The sequence below is a fragment of the Caloenas nicobarica genome, chromosome 1, assembly GCF_036013445.1.
Source record: "Caloenas nicobarica isolate bCalNic1 chromosome 1, bCalNic1.hap1, whole genome shotgun sequence".
Taxonomy (NCBI): Eukaryota; Metazoa; Chordata; class Aves; order Columbiformes; family Columbidae; genus Caloenas; species Caloenas nicobarica.
In genome coordinates this window covers 57,524,955-57,550,387 of record NC_088245.1, presented here as the reverse complement: position 1 = coordinate 57,550,387, position 25,433 = coordinate 57,524,955, and the positions used below count along the sequence as shown (strand labels likewise).

At 36.9% G+C, this 25,433-nt stretch overlaps 1 protein-coding gene across 1 annotated transcript in view; it reads left to right on the top strand.

The window, feature by feature from the left end:
* The window catches only part of TRHDE (thyrotropin releasing hormone degrading enzyme), a 205,435-nt gene that overhangs the window by 85,584 nt on the left and 94,418 nt on the right, over positions 1 to 25,433 (top strand). The window contains exons 5-6 of the mRNA XM_065654127.1: positions 4,866 to 4,979; positions 15,594 to 15,731. Coding sequence (XP_065510199.1) covers positions 4,866 to 4,979; positions 15,594 to 15,731 — 252 coding nt within the window. The remainder of the gene's footprint in view (positions 1 to 4,865; positions 4,980 to 15,593; positions 15,732 to 25,433) is intronic.

Below are 25,433 nucleotides of genomic sequence, written 5' to 3'. Positions count from 1 at the left end.
GCACTGTTCAGCCGGAAAAATTACAGTGGCTTAGGAATCAGGTGTGCAAAACACATATTAGGTCATCAAATCACAGCTCCTGTTAGGATTAGATTCTTCCATGTCATGTGTTTTGTAGTGCTGGGTTCAATGCTCCTGATTACAGGGTTATACCGCTTCCCTTAAAACCTTTTGATTAAATCTGATGGTCAATAACTTTTTCCTAGCGTTTGGCTTAAATCTTCCTTTTTCTGAAGTCATCCCATTACTTCCAGTTATTCTTTGCACCGCTTTAATAATGTTCTCTGCTTCCAAAGCAATTTGTACTTCAGATGTGGGCAATTATCACATCAGTAACTTGCCAAGTTTGTTTATTTGATTCTCATTGAAACCAAAGACTTTTTACTTTGTTCTGGGAATATCAGAGGATCATGAGGTGGGTAAAAACTATATTTGAATTTATTTTAGGGTAGCAATGTAGCCATAGAGTGCTTTTAAATGACTTTAAAATATAAAATGAAAAAGTTTACTTGGTATCCAGTGCTTCCAGTGCTGTTAGCTTGATTAAAAGTATCTTTCTCCATTCATGTTGCTGCTGTTTCTGTTTTAGTACCACGCAGATTAGGTCCTTGCTCAGCTGCTTCACTGGATAACTAGACAAGATAGAAAATATTCTGGTGGAAGAAATGTTATTTCTACTTTTTAGATGCAGAATTCACTCACAGAGAATATAGATAGTTCATCTGCAGCTAAAGTTCAAAGGGAGAAACCCTCCAAAAATACAAGTTACAAAACACTGTCTAGCACCTCCATCACAGTATTGTCTTTATATAGCCATTTTTTTTCCTGCTTTTATCTTACCATATTCAGACACCCCTCAAGGAGACTTTAGCTGTGGATAGTATATAGCAGGAACGGTAAACAATAGTAGCTTAGCTGAAAATGTATTGAACTGAGGTCAGGTTGGGTCCAGGATCTCTTGCCTCTGCTATTTAATTGTTAATTATTCACAACATTTTTCATCCTCTTTTTTCTGTATATCATCTGGCTTGCTAACCTGGAGTGTCACGTGAATATTGGTTCCCTTCACTCGTTTTTACACATAAAATAACAGAGATTAACCAAAATCACTTCTGGCACAGCCAAAACTAGAATCTACATCTCCAGTTTTACTTTTTATTTATTGGTGTTTTTTTAACATTTCAGGTAAGAGGTAAGGGAACTCTTCTAAAAAATGTTTTCCTAAAATACGTTTTCTTCCTCTCTTCCTCTCTTTTCTCTCTTTTTTTTTTTTAAGAATTGCATTGTGCTATTTCCCTTGGTTTTAAACTCGTAACTTTAAGACTTACATGACGTACCTGAATGTGTAGCAAACTGACCTGTATGAGACCCTTGTTACATAGAGTAACACAGCAATTGCTTTGCTAATGTTATGTCCAAGATCAGAAAAAACGGATGAATATTAAGGATTAGAATTACCTTTAGATACGCCTGTTTAAAATTGGAATTCCCAAACCTGCGGGATATTAAAGCTTGAGCACACTGTTCAGAAAATGAGAGACAGCATTGCGGAAGGACAAAGAAATTTTTTTGTTGTCAAAATACAGGTAAAAAAATGTGTAAGAAAGAATTTTACACCCGATTTCTTCACAGGTGACTTTGTAATGCTTGACCAGATATTTATTTTGGGTACATGTTTTAGGAGGGACACATTAACCTTACACAGGTTGCTTTAATTTAGTCGTTTTGTAGGTTGATAGTGCTTGATATTTCAGCTCGAGTGTTCTTTTGGAATATTTTATGTATTTAATTTAAACAATTAATAATTGGAAGAAGTGTTTTAGCATAAAAGCTTCTTCAAGCCCCAAAATGCAAATGAGATATTGGTCAAAACACACCTATTTCTAGCAGCTTACATTGATAGCTTGAAGTAATTACCATAATTTATTAAAATAATTCTATTAAGGTAGTAATCAGTTTTATGTGCATATCACAGATCAGTCCCACCTACAGCCTTTGAAGAAAGAGCCATTTGAATTTATGCACCATGATTTTTTGTGATAGTTTTCCCACCTGAGCATAAAACTTGGTGTGACAGATTGAGTTAAAGAGGCATGAACGCAGAAGGAAAATTAAAAACTTCTAAATCAATGGGGTTTTTTTAATAATCTGTAAAGAAAGCCTATAGGAAAGAGTGTCCTTTCAGTGTGTCTGTAAAATAAGTGCCTTCTCCATGTCAGGCTGAACATAATACCCAAGGGACACGAGGAATTTATGTAATCAATACATTTCAATTCATTTTTCTATTCCAAAATGAAAAGAAGTAGTGATCTTCACTCCAGGCAAATAGTGTCTGTAGCCAAATACACAAATAAATAAATAAACAATTACTTCAATAAATGAAATACTTTACTTGATGTTCTCCTTTCAGACACGTAACACCTAGGAAGATAATAGCACCTTTCTGCTGGAAAATTTGGCTTCAGTAATTGCAGTCTCTGGGACTGCTCTGTCTGTGACATCCTATCTCTGATACTATTCAAGACTAGTTAAGCAAATTCTCTACATTTTCATATTAATATTACATGCTATTTTAATACCTGTAAACAACTTCTTCCTTTAGGTAGATAATTAAATGAATACTTTTAGTTGTATCATTAATAAATAAACATGGAAGACTCACAGAGAAGTGTAAGAAATTCTCTTTTGTGACGTCATAAATTCATGTTGTAAATTCTTTTGAATAACAGGAGGATATATTATGAACTTTACAACCTTTATTTTTTTAAATCTCTCTCTGAATAGTCGTAGCATACCATGACTGTTACTGGTCTCATATTTGTTCAGAAGTCCTCATGTAATTTAAGAAATAAACTCTGTGCTATCGTGTTTAGTCTGTCATTGGAAATCATTTAATCAAACTATTCTAGTATAAACATGACTTTCATACTCCTCTGGTGGTATGCTACTGTAAGATTTCAAATTGTGAAAAGTGCATTATCTGTATGGATGCATTTCCAGTGTTTCTTTGTCTTTTCAGTTAAATGTTCTTAAAATCATGTTCTATCTCTATTGGTCCTGTAGACAGTTAATTTGTTGGTAGCCTTCAACTAGATTATGATCACTGAGTGTCCATTAAGTTTAGTTTCACTTAGTGTGTGAATATGGCTTTTGTCAACCTCGTCTTTTCTCCCATGTTTCACTTCTTTTTTTCCTTCAAATCCTATTTACTGAACCTTGTGTGGCAATCTGATAATCCCAGTTTCTGTAGTCTGTTCTTTGGAGCCCCCGTGTTCACATCACTATGGGTCCTCATCGCAGCATTGATCCTTCCTTGACACTATTCTCACTTCACAAAGACATGCATAGGAGCAAGACCTTTCATTCAGGTCCCAGACAAAACCTTCAAATAAGCCAGCCATCATGAAAGAAAACTGCTTACTGCCCAACTTTGCTTTCATCCATTGCCCACAATCATTACAGTGTCAGCAGCAGCTCCTCTACTCTGACAGGAGTCTCTCCCTCTGGAATACTTATTTGTTGCTGCCTTTCTGTGTATTTTCAGAATTCACGACTCCAGGAAAGCTCAAAATTGTCTCTGTTGATTATGAGTTAATCTAATTTCTAATCACATTAAGAAAAAAGCTGGCAGAGGATTTTACTGAAACAAAGTTTTTTGTGTGTGTTTGGCAAAAAAGATGCTACAAAGAGTATGAAATATGTTTTCATAATAGTGTATGTATTTCTGCTCTTACCACTGGTCTTGCAATGATCCAGGTTGCACAGAGCCAATACAATAATTTAAACAGGCTCATCCATCAGTAGAAGAATTGATGGCACCTGATTTCCTTTGAACTTTTGTCCTCATTCCTCTTACAGTGATCACCCCAGCTCTGTCTAAAATTCTTCTGACACTCACATGTCCCACACTGTGAGAGATTTGTCACTGTTGATGGCTACTGAGCAGAGTATCTCACAGCTGCATTCTTGTCTTGCCCTCAGTTTAGATCTTTCTCCTCTTTTCAGCTGCTAGTCTTCATGTACTTTTGTAGAGGTTTAATTACGTTTGAAATCTTTGCCATTCTTTCTAAGTTTGATTGAAGTCAGTGTGAAAATTCAAGAGCAACAGGGGGTGGAACATGAAAGGCAGTTGGCTTGGGTACTTTTTTTTTGCATAAACATAGGTGGCCCCTGACATTTTAGATACCCTCTGCCTCCAGCTGCTGTTTAGGAAGGCTGCAAATCTCCTGGAAGTCCTGCCTGAAATTTCCTAGGCCTGTGTGGATATCTGACATACCCTGGGATGTTCTTTAAGCGACATCGACTATCTGCTTTTAGGCATCTGAGTCCTACCCACAGAGAGATGGCACAATTGCATGAAACTGCTTTCCTTAGGAAACCAGCCAACGAATGGAGCACCAGTAGTGTTGTAAATCTTGGTGGGCAGACATCGTGGAAGAAGAAAAGCTAAAATTTAGGTCTGGGATATGGAGATTGTGTCCCCAGGTTTTCAAGATTCACACTGTATATAGTGAAGTTTCCAGGTAATGAATGACATCACTCGAGTTATGAGCCTTTTTCTGTCTGTTACGTGTGCTAGTCCCTTAGACCTGGGTGAGCATCTACTCTAGATAACTAAAGTAGGCACTGTCAATACTCTCCTCAATGCTTCTTTTTCCCTGCTTGATCTTCTCTGTTTTACTTCAGTAATTTGTGCATCCTGTAAAGGCTTAATTCATCAGTACATGGAAAAAAACAGTTAATGAGTTTCAGTGAGTAGCATATACTACTCTTTTTATTAAAGCTTGTGAGGAATGTGCTCTGAATAAATGAGATGAATGCAAACATAGTTTCCTAAAAGTTGTTTATTTGAACTCTCTTTGCAGTGGTTTGGTGACCTTGTGACTCCAGTTTGGTGGGAGGATGTGTGGTTGAAAGAAGGTTTTGCTCACTATTTTGAATTTATTGGTACAGACTACCTCTACCCAGGATGGAACATGGTAAGTCAGTTTAATTTCGTCAACTTGAGATTCCACAGAAAAGTTGGTCTGCTGTTATACTCCTGCTTTTGTTAGACACAGGGACAGCTGAAAAATACTAAATGATGCATGCAAGTATCAGATGTCCAATGAAGCAAAATCACTAGGTGTGAAATAATTTGACAGCATTCCAAAAGTGTAATCTACAATTTATTACAGAAGAAATAAGGTCATGTCTGTCATAACCCAACATTAAAATAACTACTGTCTCTCTGCCTAGAAACATTTTAGATTAAAGCAGTTATGATTTAACATGGACCATTTTTGAAAATATTCAGAATATTGTATTTTATCCACAAACCCAACATAAATTGGAAAGAAATATTTGGCTAAAGTGTACTGTAAATCTGAGCATACTTTTTCTCACAGTAGTCTGTTCTTCTCTTTCTAAGTTTAGTCTCCCTGCTATTATTTTGCCATTTAGCAGTACATACTACATTAACATGGGATAAATGAATTGAGAATCCAGGCTTCAGTATAATTTCCAGCAGTATACAGTTGGACATACTTTGTGAACTGTTGTGCAAATACTAGAGCTCTCTGAGGGTGAACCGGGAAGACCATGCTGGGAAATTCTTTTGGAGTCTTTCTGTTATATCATAGCATATCTAGTCAGGTCCCAGTTTATATCAGCCACTGCAGTCTAGAAATGTTATGCTTATAAGAAAACTGAGTGATAATGAGCAAGACCTCAGGACAAGGAAATTGTTTTTGAGACCATGTTGAAGGTTGCTATATAGGCTTTATCATCCTTAGAAGAATTATTTTCTGCTTGCTATTGTTTTATGTTTACACAGGTTTAATTTGTGGCAAAATATGTATTATAAATACAGATTGCCTGATAGAGATTTGTTGTAGCTTGAATATTTTGTTTAAACACTTGCACGCTGACTTCTGAAATGTTATTTCTCGTTTCTTGGGGATTTATTGAGTATTCTTATGTCATAGATTTTTGTGTGCCATGAAATGAAGATGCTATAATTATGAGCAAAACCTAATTTTTTTAAATAGTTGTATACAGGTACTTTAGATATGCTTCTTGTGATGTTTGAATTCTTTGTAGTTTAATTTTTTCTTTCAGGTGTCAATTTTGGTTTGTAATTGCATTATGAAAAGGAAAATAAATCTTTATCTGAACTGACATCTGTCTTGCATAGGTGGGCTTGTTGGGTTTACCTGGCTTTAGCTGTGTTAAAATTCGTTTCCTTCATCTTTATGAAAAACACATCCTGAATTACAATGTAATAATTCTAATTATGAATGCAATGAAATCTGGCAGGCCTTTATGATTTTAGCATAGTGAAATGTCATAGATGCCAACGTTTATACACTGAATTTTATATTCAAATCATCAGTCATTTGTTCTTCACACAATCAGTTTAACTAATCCAGAATAATTTTGCTTTAGAAGTCATTTGGAATATAGAATATTTGCTTGAGATTTCTGTGGAATGAATATAATGTTAACTGTTATGCAAATTACATGCCCATCACGTGTAATTCTGGCATCTTAACAGAATATGGGCAAAACAAATGGGTTGAACAAGGTGTGACAGTTAAAGTCGGAAATCAGACACGTGTGCTGCATAAATTAGAATTAACTGTAGTAATATTGCTGTGCCTGAAAAAATATTAGTCTGTCAAGTTTTTCCTTAAATACAAAAGAAGGTAGACATAAACCTTTTGTAAAGCTTTGGATATCTTTGGCCTTTGACGTAAAAATAACCATATTGACATATTTAAATAATTGGAAAATTGGTGGCACTTGATGAGTTAAACATTTAAATATGTTGCATTCTTTTGCACTCTGGAGTAGGAATCAATATTGTATGTTTCAGCCTTATTACACAGATTGTAGGAAAAGGAAACAAAAGTGGCAGTTACCGGATTTTGACTTGCTGGATATTTTTATTATTGGTATAAAGTGCATTTGCTGTTTAGATCATATTGATATTTGTAAACTTCAAAAATTAAAAAGTAAGCATTTATTAAAAAAAAAAAAAAAGCTGTTCCAAACAACTTAGTTGGTTGTTTTTTTTCAAAAGTGAAGGATACAGTACAAGCTTCATGAATCAGTTGCAAAAGCAAGAACTACAAACCTTGTTTTCTGTAATGATGGTTAAATGGAGAAGTATTGCAGCATTCTGGGTGGTGTTTTGTGAGCAATAATTCATATATGTGAAATAAAAATAAAAGATATCGTGGCATATGATACCACAGCTCTTTGCATCAGGAAAACCAGGAGGAATATGCCAGCATTCTCTTTATCTCTAAAGGATGGAGAAAGTTAGACAGTTGTTTCTCTTGCAGTTTTGAAACATTACCCTTGAAACTTTCCTCAAGAAGCCCATGGACTAAAATGTCAAATTCAGCTTATTAAAGATTTTTTGTCACATCTGCTTTTGAATATGTGTAGAAATGGAAGACTGGTAGTCAATTCTAGAAAAAAGGACTTTTTCCTGGAAATGCAACCTAGGCAACCTGAATCAAATGGATTTATCTAGTTTCCTGCCTACCTTGTTGGGTGCTTGTAGGCTACAGGCACATAAGCTTTTACCACTAAAGCTCCATAAGCCCCTAAAGTTTTGCTACTGGTTGTCTGAAGATACTTCTCTTTTTGCAGAGCTGAGCATTTTTCAGTGTTTGCGTTATTTGGCATTGACGGACTTAGTGTGGCTGAAGCTGAGGCTCTTAAGGAGAGCTATCCATTAAGCATGTTCAACCCATTATAACATCAATGAACAGCAGAGAGTTCTGCACAAAGCATAGAGCCATGGATTTTATCTGAAGCCTGTTTTCTGGCTTTTTCTCCTCCTACAGGTTCTTTAGCTTGCTTAAGTATTTCTCCCACTTCCAAGGTGCTTGATTTTATCAGTTTTTCTTCAATTGTTTTATAAGCTTTTCTTTTACCACAGGAAAGATGGATGGATAACAATATATACTGAACTAACATGGAGCTGTAACACTTTATTGAGCCTTCCAGCAGGTTCAGAATTTCTTGTCTTGTCCAGAAGGTGTTTACAGACTTATAGAATCACAGAATCATGGAATAGTTTGGGTTGGGAGGAACCTTAAAGATCACCTAGTTCCAACCCCACTGCCATGGGCAAGGACACCTTCCACTAGAACAGGTTGCCCAAAGCTCCATCCAACCTGGCCTTGAACACTTCCAGGGATGGAGCATCCACAACATCTCTGGGCAACCTGTTCCAGTACCTTACCACTCTCATAGTGGTGTTGTGTAGTTTTAGGATCAGAGAAAACTAAAAATTACAGCAGAATATTTCGTGCTGCTAATTTCTCTTCATAGTCCTGTCTTTTCTCATCTACCCTGCTCATCTTCCTACTTTCAGAGGCCTGTTTGCAACTACATATTCCATCTTCCTCTCTACTTGTTTCTTGCTTTATTGTGAAGTCCTTTGTATGTGGTTTTGTATAAGAAGGAATTCAACTGAGGCTTATAGATCCAGGAATTTATTGACTGATATTTTGCCTCTTTATTTTCTGGTAGAAGGAGCCATCATGTTTGTCCTTGAATGTCTCTGGTATTGGAGTAGTTTTTGAGGACTATGACAGCAGGAATTACTGGCATGTAATTTTCCCTTTCATCCATCAAATGAGCGTCAAATACTTTAGCGGTCAAAACCTGGCTTGATGCTGAGAAAGCATTTCACAGAGCCCAGCTGTCTTATTTTTTCTTTATTATATAAAAGTTAGCTTTGCTGACAACTTTATTGGCTGAGTCAAGGTGTAGTACATCAGTGATAGCTTTGAATTCTCTGCCTTCTCTATCCATTGAAGCTCTGGGATAAAAGCTCCCACTTTCTTGTGTGCTTACTACTTTTATAATTAAGAATCGTCGTATTTGCCAGAAATTTTCTTAGTATTAAGTAGTTGTGGTTAAAGTATTTGAAGTAAAACTTTGTGTCTGCATGGAAGGGCATCTTTCGTCTTTCTTTCACAGTATTAGGTTCTACAGTCTAGGCAATCCTGCCATTACTACAGGTAGCTGAAAACAATAATGAGCTTACATATCAACGTTTCTCTTTTAAAAAGATGTGTTGCAAAAAATTACCTGCGCCTAAACAAGTTGATAGAAAGCAACTTAACTGAACTTCATTACATTAAGTACTTTGAACATCATGCAACATGCTGCCCAAATTCTTGATAAATGATGGTAATTGCCTATCTTTCTCACTGACTCAGTGGAAATAATAAAAGTGAATAAGGCCATTAGACACATGTATATCTTCAATGTGCTTTGACTCAGATTGCCTTCTAAAGCATTTGTCTCCATCTGTAAAGTTTTTTTAGGCATTGTTTGACTCATAGAAAAGCCTGAAAATCATTATAAGTTTTGAAGTAGACTTAAGACATGGGCCTTTTTGATTTATTTCGTTATTATTTTGGCATTTCAGACCTGAGCTGTAGCCTGCTTGATCCTTCTAACCCAACATAAATATCACACTGGCTCCACATTGAGAGAGATCCAGCCTCTCGTTTTTTAAAACTACTTTCATCTCTTCTTTTTTGGTTAAAGGCTCCCTATGCCGGTATAAAGTAAGCCTTTAATTAATACCACATGGAGCGTTTTTTCCCCCAGTAACTGCTCAGTGAAGTCAGTCCTTGTATGATTTTCTGTTATAACTCAACTATGGGGGAAGCTTTCAATTGAAAATTAACTAGATTCTCATGTATAATTGATTTTGGCTGGAAAAAAGAGATATGTAAAGGTAAGCTGCAAGATCTTCTGGTTGCTAATTACTAGTCCTTTTTAAGTATACCAGTTTAGAAGTCCTTGTACTAAATTTAGCTTAAAACTAAGAAAACAAATTTACAGCTCCACATGGTCTTCCTTAACACAGTTTCTTTTTTCTATGCTCTGGCAAGGTGCTGGATTAATGTATGTAATTCTAAATTTAAGTACTTAACTCTTAATATTTAGAGATCATACATAAATGAATACCAGCATTTAGATGAAACATTTGTTCAAGAGATTGAGTACAGGTTTGGAGAATGTCAGTATCTCTTCTTTCTTCATGTCATTATCTGCTCATCTTGAGAGAACAGTTAAAATGACATTATGACAAGAGCTTTTGGGTCACATGAGTTCAAATCTAAATTCAGGGTTTAGATGGAGCTTTGGTTTCAGAAAGAAACTTCAGTCAAATGGCTGAATTTCACATAATTTTGAATTAGTAACCACTTTGTGTGCAGTAAAAATGAGAAGTAAACTTCATGGCAACTTTTGCCTCAAGGCAAGGGCTTACTGCAGGGAAGCCCTACTGAAACAAAAACATATACTTAATCTGGAAGTACGGCCGATATGGGAAGTTCAGTGGCAAAACTGTAGCTGTATGTTTGAGGGCAACCTTACTGAAAGTCTCCGCTTTTTGAATTTTCAGCAGTCCTGAATGTGCTACCACTGTTTTAAAATTGTGGGCAGTTACTTGGAGCACAAGCTGATGACTGAGTTTTGGTGTGCCTGCAAAATGTCTTTGGCTCCCTCAGGACCTAGCTCACTGAATATCATCATTTGGAGGTTGATACAGAGTCTAGGTATGCAAAATCCATCCAGAAAATGTTAGAGCACCTAAAAAATAATCTGATTGATGGTGATCTCTGGCAGTTATTGCTGGAAGTTGACCAACCACATCTCAAAGCCACTTTTCATTTGAGTATTATTTACTGTTTCTTGAATTGAGGTGAATTTCCTCAACAGATTCCCCTTGTGGAATTTGTGTTAGAGGATAAACTTCATACTTTGTTGCCTAATGTTTTAAAATGCTCTGGAGACAAATGCATGAGCGGACAGTTGATCTGTGTTCATCCGTTTGCTTAATGACTATTTCCGTGAAGGCAACTACATGCAAGGTAACAAAACATGATCTTGGATAATGAAACTGGCTTATATTTTTTTTGAACCATGGTGGCCAGTATGTGTTGTTTCCTTTTGGAATGATCCCTTTTTTGCACTGCATCCTCCCATTCTGTAGGCCTACATTTGGTGTAATGGATCTGGTGTACAACCAAATCAAAGTTATACCCAAAAAACAGAGCACTGAGAGGAGACAGCAGTTGAAGTAGCTGGTGAAATAGCACAAAGACTCCAAATCAACTACCCATCTCCTTGGCAACTTAAGCAGGTGGTCATGAATATCTGGTTTGGCACTTCATTGAAAAGAGAATACTTACCCAGTTCTCCTTACTGATATTCAAAGCTATCGGTCTTCCTTAACTACAAAATCCCAGAGCATTTATGTTGCTTTATAACAGCTAAAATTGTTAGCCAGTGTGAAAATTTCTCAAGCAGAGGAACAGAAATTTTGCAAGAACATCGACTGAAAATGCAGAAAAGAGGGTTATGAAGGTAGACACAGAACTGTAACATATTCACAGCTGATAAATGTAGAATGTGTTGCAGGCCTTCTTCAACAAACTATGCACATAACTGAAGGACATATGCAGAGATATAAATTTAAAAAAGCAACCTGTAAGCTGCCTAAGCTATTTACAAAAAAATTACCGTTGGGAAGAGAGAAAGAGAAAGAAATGTTGCCTTTCATTTGCAAGTACTCAGGAGACTTCCTGTACTATGACAACTTACTATTTATAAGCATGTAGACAGAAGGCACCTGCTTTTGGGCCCCTAGTGGATCTTTTCTGGCCTTAAGGTATTTTATTGAACCTTAAGTTTTCCTCATGCATGATGTTACTCTGTAGTTTGTTAAGCTTCACCCTGAAATATGTTGTATTAGAACTGAAGTTCTGGTAGTGTATATGCTGGTGGTTTTTGATTGCTTTCAAAATTTACCTCTATTTCTTTTTCCTTAGGGTGTACTTTTCCTATACACCCAAGTAGTGTCTTGCATATCCTTGTTTTCTCAGGCATGAGGGATCACTCACCTCCTTTGTATTCCTGATGGCTAGTAAAGCACTGTATTTTGGAGAAGATATTTCCAGCAGATTTGTCAGGGAAATAATTTGCAGATTTGCACACTAATATTCAGCTTTCTTCACAAAGATTTCTCAGTCCATAAACTGTTTGAATGGCTGTCCCAGAACAAAGGCGATGCCTTTAATATTGAGGCCTTTGATCTCTTTTGCGTACTAATTATCAGTTTTGGCTTTCACTATGCTATTCCTTTTGTTCCGCTGTTGGATGTTTTCCAGTTTTTTCATTTTAATTCTTTTCCCTGGTATTTCATATTAATTTTTAGAAATTATTTTTATGTGACTAACATTAAGTATTACATTATTGTCACGCTAACTTGTACTCTAACATTATGCCTTAATATTGTAAAATCACCAGCAGCAACCCCTCTCCATTACACCATTGTTATCCTGTTATGCACAATAAATTTTTAATGGCTCTTGAAGGTACAATCTTTCTGCCAAACCATGTTATTTCACAATTGTGTTCTTTCCATTTAGAGGGAGACTAGTTGAATGGTGGGCATCCTGTTGGACATTAATACACAAAGAGTGACCACTGCCTTTCTATAAACCTTTTTCCCTAGAACAAGGTGAAAATAAACCAAAACCTGAAAGCTTTCTTATGGTTAGCCAATTTCATACTCTTGATTCTTTTTTCTATGGAATGATTTACACTACAGATCCATATTTAAAAATCTCCAGATTATTTCCATGATGTGGAAGAATTGCTATAGGCACAAATTTGAGTGGAAGCACCTCTGTCCTTATTTCAGACTAGGCTTCCGCTGCTGTCATACCAACTCTTGCTCAGAGCCCTGACCCTATGTTAGCACTGCACGGCATTGAGCTTATATGCAGCTACATTTTCCAAGCAAAGCCTCAAGACTCACCTCAAGCCGTCTTTTCCTTACAGGTGGATCACAGTCTTTGGCTTTTCTCTTGTAGTTGAACTCCGCTGGAGGAGTGTCACCTCAAACAACATTTTATCATTGTTTCATGTCTAGATGCAAACCTGTCACCTACTGTGTTGACAGCTCGCTGGCCTCATTATACACATTACAAGATTGATTTTCTTTACAATTTCTGTGCTAGGTGTTTCTTTAGTCCTGTAGGTATCATATTAAAACGGATCGATTCCACTGTACTGCATAGGGTAAAACAACTAGGGTATGGAAAGGCCACCTTCCATCAGTATAAGCTATTTGGTCACGTGTGTTGGCTTTTTACCCTTAATGTGCTGATATGACTGTAAAAGCTGAGGTAGTGTTTCTTCAACGTAATTAAGGCAGTTTAAATTTCTTTCCGCATTTCTGTTTTCTGTTGTATCTTCAAGCTGCAGGGCCTCTGTCAACCAGCAAACCCCTCTCTCTCGCTCTCTGTGTCTCCCTGGATTTATATTTGAGTCTCCTTTGAAATCTGCTCTCAGATGCTTTGTATTAAAGGGACACAGTGGGAATGTTGTCGAAGTCCTATTAGTTCAATAAATTTATCTTTGTAGGTTAAAAGCCTTCTTAGTTCTCACTAAAATGCAGGTTTACATGTTTGGAGGCATGCCAGCTATTCCAGTTGTACCCCAGTGTGACGATCTGCCATCAATTTCAATGAAGACTACGGTAACTTGAATAAGTGATCATAAATCTAAAATGTTCCTTTTCAGCCCTTCAGGAGATGATCAAAGAAACACACAGAAAACCAAAATGTAGCCTGTCCTTTTTATAGCTTTTATATTATTATAGCTTCACTTTATGTTTCCTACATACTGATTGTTTTGCGTCCAGGTTCTGTATTTAAAGTATTAATTTGTAATTAACAAGGGTCCTTTTAATGAGTTAATTCCAAACAGTAACAATCAACTCCCACAACTGTTTGTCCATTGTGATATCCAAACATGAATTTGGAGACAGGTCCATACCTCTGTGTGTTCATACCTGCATATATTACATATCGTATATCTGATGAAATTAGGTCTCTGTTACTAATAGAGAGTGTGAGGTGTAACCAAAGCATCTACAATCCTTCACACTTCAACAGTTTTCCCCTGAGTAAGACTGCCGTAATAATTGTTTCCCTACACCTTTTCTTCATCATAAAAAGGGTAGTTACTAGCTGTGTATGCCTGAGAAAATTTGGAAATGAACAATAATATGAACAAGACATTACTTTTCCTTTCACAAACCTTACCTCATGCAGCCAGCTGAGGACACTAAGAGTGTGTTGGGTAATTGGCTTTCCTGCATCCCATGTTTTTAATTGCCTGAATATACAATCAGCTCAAGGTACATTTCTTGTGCTCTAATGAATTTTAACATAAAGGTTTATTTCCAGATGGATCAGCACTGGAAGAGCTTTTCAGCTGTCTTATAATTTAAATTAACACATTGGTACCAAAATCTTGCCACCCAAGAAATTAAACATAGAATTTATTATGTAATTGTGTGGTTATTTTATCTATGGACATCAAGGTGGCTTTTGAAAAAAAAATGCAGCATTGCCTAGAATTTCTTTATGTTATGGTACTAGGTTGACATTAACTCAGGAACTGTTGTAATTTAGATAAAGTTCGAGATATGTTATTTCAGGGTGAACAAAGCTTATTTAAACCTTCTACAATTTTTAATTTTCTCTTTGCATTTATTTGTGACTTGAAAAAACAAGTAAATGAAGCTCTTCTTTCCTGATGCAGTCTTTTGGATTAGAGACATCTGTGTGAATGAATATGAGTAGTTTTTAAGGCATGTCATTTCTCAGCTGAAAAAGCCCCATCTACTTGCACTGTAAAAGTGAGTGCAGCACAGTTCATAGAGTATAGATGAACAATTAATGTTGCTGCTGGAGTAAATATGCAGCAGTTTTGACATACCTCTACAAACCATATTTGTAGAAGCTATAGAAACAAATTAGTATGTTGGACATTGCTGGGGTTTGCACCTGGCTCTGATGTAGCTGTGACTTTGACTATGCCATTTAACTTATACATGCAGCTGTTGTCCCACTTGTAAAGAGAGATAATGATGGTTTCCTTCAGATGGAAGTTACAAAGTTTGTAGAGCACGGACACTCTTGAGGAGAAAGCATTTCTATACCACAATTATGAAAGACAGTGCAGGCACCTGCTGTGGGCTTTGTTCATTGTCCTGTCCCACGTCAACCTGCCATGTGAACTTTATACTAAGAGCCAAGTGTCTTAAACATCCCTAAATAAAGCAGTAACAACTGTGTTTACCCATCTCTGTCAAAAGTTTTCATACCTGCATATTCAATGAGCTCTGCAACTTGTAACATATATATATTTTTATGACTGAAGACTAGGCCATTTCACCTCTTTACCCACCCCTCGTAACTGTGAATGAATAGTCATAATCAGAATTGCAGTCTGCACCTACAGATGCGTTTCGATTCATTTCATAGTCTTTACATTAATTGCAGTCAAGTTTCACTGCAGCAAAAGTTCTCATCTCAGAGTCTATTCCATGTACCTGTTCAAGATTGTAGGAGGTTGTGGAGGCTTACATTTGAACCAGAAGGTCTGATTTTAGTCAACTGTCATATTAGTCAACTGCCTCTGATAACTGTGCATCATTTCTATGTTTTTGTAAATGTGTATTTGTCTGCGATACTACTGCATATGCTGTATTTCAGGAAAAACAGAGATTTCTGACAGATGTCCTACATGAAGTGATGTTGCTGGATGGTCTGGCCAGTTCACATCCAGTATCCCAGGAGGTGCAGCAAGCTACAGACATTGACAGGGTGTTTGACTGGATTGCTTATAAAAAGGTGAGACTAATTAAACCTATCTATCTCTGTATATAGATATGTCAGTAGCTACTAGAAGATCATATTCTGTCTGTAAAACAAATACCATTGTAAAAATATGTACACTAAACTGGGAAACTTTAATTTGTGTGGAATATATTTAGAATATCCTACAGTGATTTTAGCCAATTACATTCAACACATCCAGTGTTATTAAATGTTATAAATAAACTTGGGAGGCTGTCAGAATTCAGCAAGAATATTTGGGTTTTTTATTACTGTTTATTTTGTGGCAGTGTCTGCGCTGTGTTAGATGCTTTAAAAAGCAGAACAATGTGTCGTCTTTGTCCTATTGAAACTATCTAGGAAGCTTGTCAAGTGCTAAAGTTAAATATAAAGGTGTTTTCTGTTTTTTCTATCCATTAGAATTTTTCTGTCAGCTAGTGAAAATTCTGAAGTTATTCCTGAGTGAGAGTGGTGGAACTGCCTGTTGGGGTGGTGAGGGAATATGTATTAAATTCAATTTCAAGTTGTATTTCAATGAATAGAAAGCCTTTGGCCAGCTTTGGGACTGAAGAGCTTCTGTGTGGGAGTGAGAGGGCTGCACACTTCCACCTTCTCTGTCAGATGACTGGGCTTGCTGCTAGCATATGGCCCAAAAGCTGGTGGTTACCATCAAACCACACAATTTTTCTCTGCTACATGGTGTAATACTGTACCTTACTATCCTGAGCAAACACACTTGATGTGTGACACAGAGGCTGCTGCCTGACGCCTTCAGCTGTGGAGGCTGTACTGGAGCTCTCTGCTGATGATTCAGTTACGAGTGTCTTCTGACCATCACCTTTGCATTTGATAACCTTTTATTTTGCATCATTAGCTGCCTAACATCAGACGGTAACAAGACAGCAGCAGCATAGCACTGACTTGCCTACTGAGCCTCCAGATTATCCTTTGCTGATTCTGGGCTAAAAAACCAGGTGTGTCTTCTCTTACAGTCACCAGTTATTCCCAGTCAGCAGTAACTTCAATGTGAGCCTCTTCCATGAAAGAATCTTATGCCTTTAAGGATGGGTAAATGAGACCGTGTGTGTCCATGTAAAAGGTATAGAATGTAATATGCAAACACAGAATACTGAGGAAAATATTTTAAAATGCTGGAGTTGCTCAAGAGCCCAAGTAACATTTTCAAAAATCCCTTAGCTCACATTGAAAACATTACTCTTGGTCAATTAAGCTATAATGGCCAGCAGCTTTTAGCATGCTAAAGTATTCTCATTGTTTAAATGTTTTAATCATATGTTTGCTGGTGATAGCTGAACCACAGTAGGTTCAGAGGCTTATCTCACTTCAGTATCTTAATATTTCAAGCTAATTATTTTTCTAATTAATATGATAATAGTAATATCACACAGTAAACTGTAATACTTGACACTTATCTTTTCATCTTATGAACTCTTTGCAAACATTGAGTAATTTTAATTTACACTGAAATGACAAATAAGACAGTAGGACACATCTGTGTACCATCAGTTATTTTATGCAGGCTAATAGGATCAGTCTGTGCAGATTAGAGTGCAATCTCTATCTTGTATCTGTCCATTTAAAGGTTCCTTTTTCATTGTCACAGTGCCCATACCAAGTGGATACCACGATGTCTCCACTCAGGTTCTCTGATGGCCAGCTCTCCTGAACTCTAGGTGATACTGAATGTGTTCTTAGTTGGGCCTGATCCTGTAAGTTTTGAACCCAGTTACCAGATCTAGCAAACCACCTTGAGGATTGGCAATGGAAGATGACCATAAGATCTTTGTTTTCCTGTCTGATAATTTGCCTGTCTGCTATTCTCTCTAACTGTTCATCCTTTTTGTTTTAGATACAAACAGTATCTAATAGGAAGAAACTTTCTGGAGTTTGTAGCTGTTCTTTTCACTGTTTCTGTACCTTCCTCCAAACACCTGACACTGTTTCCTTCTGAGGATAAATTAGAGCAAATTTAATGTGTTGTAAATCTTATATTGTTTCATCCCTATGTAACCTTGTATGCCTGCGTGCATAGCTTGCACTTCAAATCAACTAGGGAAACAAGCTCATTTATTAGGTAGCTAGAACATTTGCCTATCCTTCCAACTCCCCGGTGCCTGCCAATATAAATACCGTGATGAATGGTATGTCAATAAAATCTAAACTATAAAATTATACTGAAGGCTTTTACCTGGTCAGGTGTGTGCTCAGGTATTTTCAGATGCCTCAAAGTCTTCCTTACGCAGTGAGTCCTGCTGGAGGGATGTTGTTGCTGGTGTTTCTGGGATGGCTTTTTGGTTGTTCGCTGGCTTATTTTTTAAAATGCTGTCAAGTGTTAAGTTCTCGGAAATTTTTTCTGTTGACTCTAGTAATCATTGGATCAGGGACATCAGTGAGGACTTTGCTACTGTCTTAAATAAAATGTTCTTTTTCAAACAGTCTAGCACTATGTGCAGTATCTTTTTGCTACATTTTGGTATGGTGTTTTTTTTTTTTTTCAACCTCTTTTATATTTTTTTTATGCCCACCTTGTGCTCCCTGGGACCTTGGTATGTGATCCCTTTTCTCTCTTCACAATTTTCCGCATGATATTGAAATGATTAAACTTTCTCCCATCTAATTTTTGTTCAGTGAAATGACAGTCATAGAATGTCATTGTCATTTCATTGTCTTTACTGTCATCAATATGGCATAAATCAATTAGACACCGTTAAAGTGCCCATCTCTGCTAGACACTCAGCTGTCATTTTAAAGATATGCCTCTTTTTCTCTTTCTATGCACTTCAGAGATGACCATTGAAACTGTGCTATTTAAATGCCTCGGAGCTGAATATATTTTTCATTTCCACTTTCTTGTCCTCAGTGATTGCACATGTAAAGAAATCTCATGTCATAAACCCGTTAAGAATGGTATTCAGGTAATCCCACAAGAAGAGTGAAACAGGCACTACAGCCCTGCAGCACACAATGTTTTTCCACTTAAGCTGTTAAGGGTAATGTTTTGCCTCTTTTAAAAGCGTCATACTAGTAATTTTTCACATAGGAGTGTTTCATCCTCCACTAGGGCCACAAATATGTAGAGAAAAATGAGAAGTCGTGATAGTTCATTAATAAACAGTACTGGTAGATGATTCAAGGCTCTCAAGTTACATCAGAGAGTGGATATGTCTTCTGAGTGCAGCTGGAAGGGAGACAGAGTCCTCGCACGATGATGGGAGAAGTGGTTATATCCCAAGTGCAGCAGGAAATATAGCCTGTTGAACACAGGCATAGATCTGAGAATTGTTAAATCAAAGCAGAAAGCATGACAGCCTTTCCATACCAGAAATAACTGACAGCAGGAATCATAGCCCTGGAGAGCTGCATCAGCTGAGGAGAAGAGAGTGCAGCAAGAATAACATGAGGAGCAACAATCAGGAAGGAGCCACTGGCTGTAATAAAATGGAAAAACAAGGCAGCTGTGTCTCAAAGGGAACAGCCAGACCTAGAATGGTGTGAGGGAGACAGATCCCAGGCAGAACTGAAGGAGTCATAGCCCTAGATGAGCAGTCACAGCCAGATAAGAGAAGGGATGAAAGGGCGCCAAGGACACTGTAGGGAGCCAGATAATATCTGAAGTCATTTTGTCAGCCTGCTGCATGCTTTGAAGTATGCTGGTTGAAGATTCTGGCAGCAATCAAAGCAGGCAAGACCAGTATAATGGAGTGTAACTATAAAAATACCCCCAGTATAATATGTCTTGGCAAGTGACAAACAATAATCAAGATAAGGAAGAGGATGACTGGAAGAGGGAAGAATATATATTTATTTTTCCTCCATGTAAGGAAAATTAACCTCAGCAGTGATATCAATTATTTGCTCTAGTTTTGTAACGGAAACAATTCATTCTTCCCTAAATCTTTGTATGTATAATTTCCTTTTCCTTCTTAACTCTCTGCCACTTGTTTAAAGATGCTTTTTCCTGCTTTCTGTGTTGAGTTATAGAGGGAAGATAGATTTCTAATAGTAATAAAGGGAGACCATTCTCTTCTCCCCCCTCAAAGGCAATGTTATGCTTTAGGAAATCTGTTCAACTAAAAATTTGCACAAAGAAAAATGCTCAGCTTCCCTGTATGTTGCAATAACAGTTCTGGCAAAGGAGAATTCAAGAAATTGAAAGCAGTGGCTTGCTCACCCTTTTGAGCATAATTATCTTCAAAAATTTACAGCATAACATGTTCTACAAGAATGTGGAAGAACAGGAGGGCTAACTGCAGTCACTGGAAAAGCTCTCTAAAAACTTTGTGCTTTTTATTTCTGATCCTCAGGCATTGGGAAGGATATTGGCACTGTAATAACAAAATAAAAGAAACAAACAAACAAAAAAGAGAACATGCGTTCTTCCCACTAAAACTGGGATTAGTATCAGAGTGAAAATCCACTCATTTCATGAGTGCAATGAAATTGTGATAATGTGCATCAGCGAAATGACCACAGAAAAGTGAGAGCTGCTCATTAACAGTGAAAGAAATACTATATAAATGTTGTAAATAGTAAAATATAGGAAAACAGGTTTTATTTTTAATTATTCACATAACTAAATCAGTAGCATAGGATAGCATCTAGCTAGTTAAAAGCCTTACAATACAATTCATGTGGCTTTGCAATCCATTCCCTTACCGCAGTGTGAAGGGAGAGCTTTTTGTTCTCCCTGACTGATTTAGCTGTGATGTTGTCTGTGAATGCCATTAAGTCCTGGGTGCGCATTTGCGTGATGCTGGTTTCTGTTCCGTGGCTTGCGAGTGCAGCAGGTCAGTGCCCAGATTACAGAAGGTGCTTTCAGGAGCCATTTGCTCGTAATCCATTGTAACAGAGGAATTCTCCTGTAATGAAAAGAATTTTTCTGTTTAGCTAAAAAAGCTGTAGGTCATTACTGCTTTCAATGTGAAAGCCATCAAAACTCAGAGTTGGCGAAACCTTTAGGTTCAGGATCAGAGCAGTCCTAAGAGCGCCTGACCTAAAGTATGCAGGCTGTCCCACTCCAGCTGGTGGGTGCTAGTTCGTAACATTAGGTGGATGCTTCAAGATACTTAAAATACCTCTCTTAAGGCATCTGGTCACCTTCCTGACTCAAACTGTCATTAACCTTTTACACTGTTTAGTGTATGCTAAGATAGTATTTTCTAAAGATGAAACATAGAAACCACTGTGTGTGGTATATAAACAGCTACACACCTATAGTGTTTTAGGAGTGTTCTATTCTCCATACTGGAGAGAAATGTATATGGGTTTGACTGGAAATAATAAAAGCAGAGCATAAATGTTAATAGAAGCACCCTATTTTAAAGAAGAGCTCATTAGACTAGATTGCTCTGTCAGGCCAACACAAGGCAAAGCGATTGGGAAGATGCAGCCTGCTGTGGTGCAAGACCCTCTTCTTCCTGTTCCCCATCAAAATGGAGCAGCAAACAGCAGCCCCCAAAGGCGAGAGGAGGTGATCAAAGCAGAAACAGCAACGGTGGCTCAAGACACTGTGCCTTGTCATCATCTCTTATACATCTTTCCCTGACAGGGAGTAGAAGGAACAGAATAGTATGTCCATGTTTCAGATTTTTTATGACGTAAAATAAAATGTTGATAAAGGTGGGTGTACATGGAGGTACCAGCCAGCACACCAGAGTTCCTAAAATGTACTTGCATATTCTGCTTCTCCAGCTCTACTTTCTAACAATAATTTTCAACAAAGGGCAAAGCAGAAAGTGCCTTTGTAAGCCTTTACAGGTAGTTTCTGGTTTTCCCCTGAAGAAGTCCGAAAAACAATGATGCCCGAGATAACTTTTGCTGGCACACGTCCTAGTTCAGATCAGTAAAACTAGAGCAACAAGTACAAATGTAAAAGTAACCTGGAACAAATTGTAAGAATTGAAAATAGAAAATAAACTCAAGGTAATGAAATACACTAAAAAGAAGAAACTTGACTTAAAATATGGTCAATATTTTCCTCAAAATATGATCCTGCAGGCCTGCAGGACCTCTGTTCAGAATGGAACTCTCTGGAACAATCTCTGCCATGCTGTTTTGTTGGTTTTTAAAGGTATGTTTCAGTAATGGATAATTTCTGAATATTAAAAGAGGGCAAGTAGAATGGCATGTTGAACTGTAGTTAGTTGCAAAGCAGTTTTAAGCAAATGGATTGAGATTCTTATATGGCATTTAGTTAACTAAAAATAAAAGGAATGTTAATCTTCATGGTTCATGGAAACATACCTGCTCAAACAGACCTGATTTCCGTCTTTAATTAGATGAAATGTGTGGTTGGTAATGATAAATTCCGTTGAGATATAGAATTTTAAACTCTTTGTTTTATTATGGCAGAATAATCTAGTTAAAAAACATCAGTGCTATACGATATCACTACAGAACACATTGGCTGGATTAATAGATAGCTATCAGACCATACCGATGCCCAAGATAGTCATCAATGGAGAATCATCACAATTTTTTTTTACTTAATTTGGTTTTGCCTTCTCTGTGGAGCTGGTTGGTAAAATAGTGATACATTTCCTCTTTCAACTGGAGTAACTGTGACTGTGAAAACACTTCCGTAAGTATTCATCATAAAAGGGAAAATCTTTGACCTGTGCTTCTAATGGAAAACACAGATTTGTGGAGCCAGTTCTATTATTGCAAGAGTTTCTTAATACAGTGGATTTTAAGAAGCACTGGTTTAGTCGCTACTTATTTGAATTCTGCTGATGACCCATCTATGTAAATGATGTTGTCATCCTCTTGTGTTTGTCCATCCTTGAAGATATCCTCATAGAAGGATTTAATGAAAAAGTATAACATGCTTTTGTCCTTGTCAGTGGTGTCAGAACATGTAAGAGCGATTTTGGTAGTAAAGCTAAATAAAACTACTGTTGTAAATAAGATCCCAACAGCATTTTGTCTAGGTGACTGATACATTTTATTATTCAAGGAAAATGATGTGACAATATCCACCTGAAGAACAGGATTAGTTATGGTCATTTACTCCTGAATTTTGTTCATTGTGTCATGTTCCTAAAATTTGCAACAAAATTTATGTCTAAGACAAACATTTCACCAAGGCTTATCTTACCATCTGACCATTGTGGTATTATCCAGCCCTACAACAGCTGTGTTTGTCAGAATAGAAAATGATTATGATTTCCCAGTGAAAAGCTCTCCATGAATATGATGTTGCTTTTTCAGAGATGTTTTGGCATCAGATAAACGGCCTTACAATCTATAAAAACAACAGAAGATGAGTTTATGCATCTTTGATGATTTAGCACAGTACATTACAGGTTTATGGGTATGTTTAGTGATTTTTAAAATATTGGTTCATCCACACTGTAAGTAAAGTTTTAAAAATAGTGTAAGTTTAATTCGTTTGTTAAAATATATCCTGGTTTTATTGCTGAGTGTCAACAATACAGTAACTTGTGGGTGTGCACTGCTTGATAAGCAAATATCAATTGGAAATTCTGTATTACTTTAAAAGTAAAGAAGATAAATTAAATTACTACAGTCAGACCAAATTCTCCCGAGACATAGTTACATAGTGTGTGGAATTTAAGCTAGGTTCTTACATGCTTAAGGTATTTCAGTGTGTGACTAAATGATGGCCTGGACTAAGAATTTCAGGATTAGGCTCATATTGTCACATTTCGTACCAGTTGCTGTATAGTCTGCATATACCTATCTCCTTCCTTCTTCTCATGGCTTTTACATGAGTTTTCCAAAGGGAAAGACTCTAGGAATTCATTTGAACATTTTACATTTCTGCCACAGAGAGAAAATCATAGGCACGTGTGTAGTCATTTAAAGAAATATGTTCTGTTATCTCAATAAAATAAGGAAGCATTCATACTCATCAAATTCACTTGTGTTAGGCTTCATTTTTCTTGTATTTGGAGATGCCATTGGAGAATACAGAAAACAGCCAAACTGGTGTATTACAGTGCTCAATTTCTAAAAATGAAAGAGGGATTTAGTGACTCATGATACAGTCTAATTAATTCCCTGAAAAGAATTTTTCAGCGAGTACTTCTGCAGTTCCCAGAGATGAAATGTTTTATATAGTGACAGCTGAAGAATTCCAGAGAAGGCTTTACAATTATCTTTGCTTTTAGCGCTCAATAGAAGGACTTTAGCAGCGGTCTCTCAGGAGCTAGCCACAGTACCATGTTGTAACAGATGCCATGGACAGGACACACTTGTTCCTCGACTATCAGGGTAAGGCCATAGGCCATGAAAAACAGTTCAGATTACAAAGGAAGGAAGGTAAAATACATTTCAGCATGACCTTCTGAGTGGGAGCTGAGGAATGATTGGACTGCTCCTCTTGGGGAAAAAGGAAAAAAAGCAAGAGCATATGGTGAATATGTTTGATTAAGGAAGCACAATTTAAGCTCAACTCCTGGATTTGAAAGCGATTACCCAGTTTTCAGTTGTTCTTGCAGTAGAACTAAGGCATGTCCATTGATTTGCTTGAGGCAGGGATGTCAAACTCATTTTCACTACTTCTACATTTATACAGTCCTGAAATTACATTCGACCCTTTGAAGACAACCGCGAGGCTGATGTGGCACCCAGTGAAAATGAGTTTGACACCCCTGGGTTAAGGTCACTCCAGTTGCTCAACAGCCATTGCAGCCAGACTTTTCCCATGTCTTGGTCCTCTTCTTTAAGGTGCTGAGGTGACAATTCAGTTAATTCAGTGCACTACATGTCATGTGGCACATCAACTCAGTTGACCATGTTTTTGAATAATTAATTTACATGCATATACACTATTCTGTGTCTGCATTTGAGTAAATTCTGCAGATATGACTTAGTCAAAACATATTTTTTGTGTTAAATTTCTCCAGAATTCAAAAGATTTCATTTTGTTTTTTAATGTTATGTAAGAGTTCTTTTTTTAATGTCACATTTTTGCTACATGTTTGATGTACATTGTTCTTTTGCTTTGATTCACACTGTGTTTTTCCCAATAAACTAAATTTCATGGGGCATCCAGCTGTGGTTGCTTAGTACCAACAAAGAATGATTGTTTTGAAAAACGTGACTTGGATATTACTTGTTGGCTAGTGTTCACATTACAAAAATAATGTGCAAATGTACATTCTTTGTGTGAGTGCTTGGGAACATGCTCTTCCAATATTTGAAATGAACTTAAAATCACAGAATTATCTAAGATTTTGAGAAATAAATAAAGGAACTTTGAACTGGAATGAAATACTTATTTACTTAAGAATCCATTTGATCGTGGATACCCTTAGGCTTCTGTGTGACAGAGTACTGTAAAAAATATGTGCAACATTCAAAAAAAAACCCCAAAAAAACCCAACAAAAAACCAACCTGTATGCTGCTTTTATTAAAATTGCAGTTCTAAAAAAAATCTCTTTCACATTTCATGAAGATACATTTCAACTATTATTCAAAACATATTAAAATTTGGAAGGTTCTGTGTGATCTTAAGTGATTCTGCTAAGGTAGTTAATGCTTGTCTTGAGTGTATACAGCTATTATGGCTCTGGGTTACTGGTGGTGGGCCATGTTATGGCCAAGGTGTAGAAGGGGGACTCAGATTTTTAAGAATATAGCAGAGAAATGCAATGAATTATTTGCATTGGATTTTCCTGCTGAAGAATGGATGGATTCCCATACTCAGTTTATTCTTTGTATCAGACAGG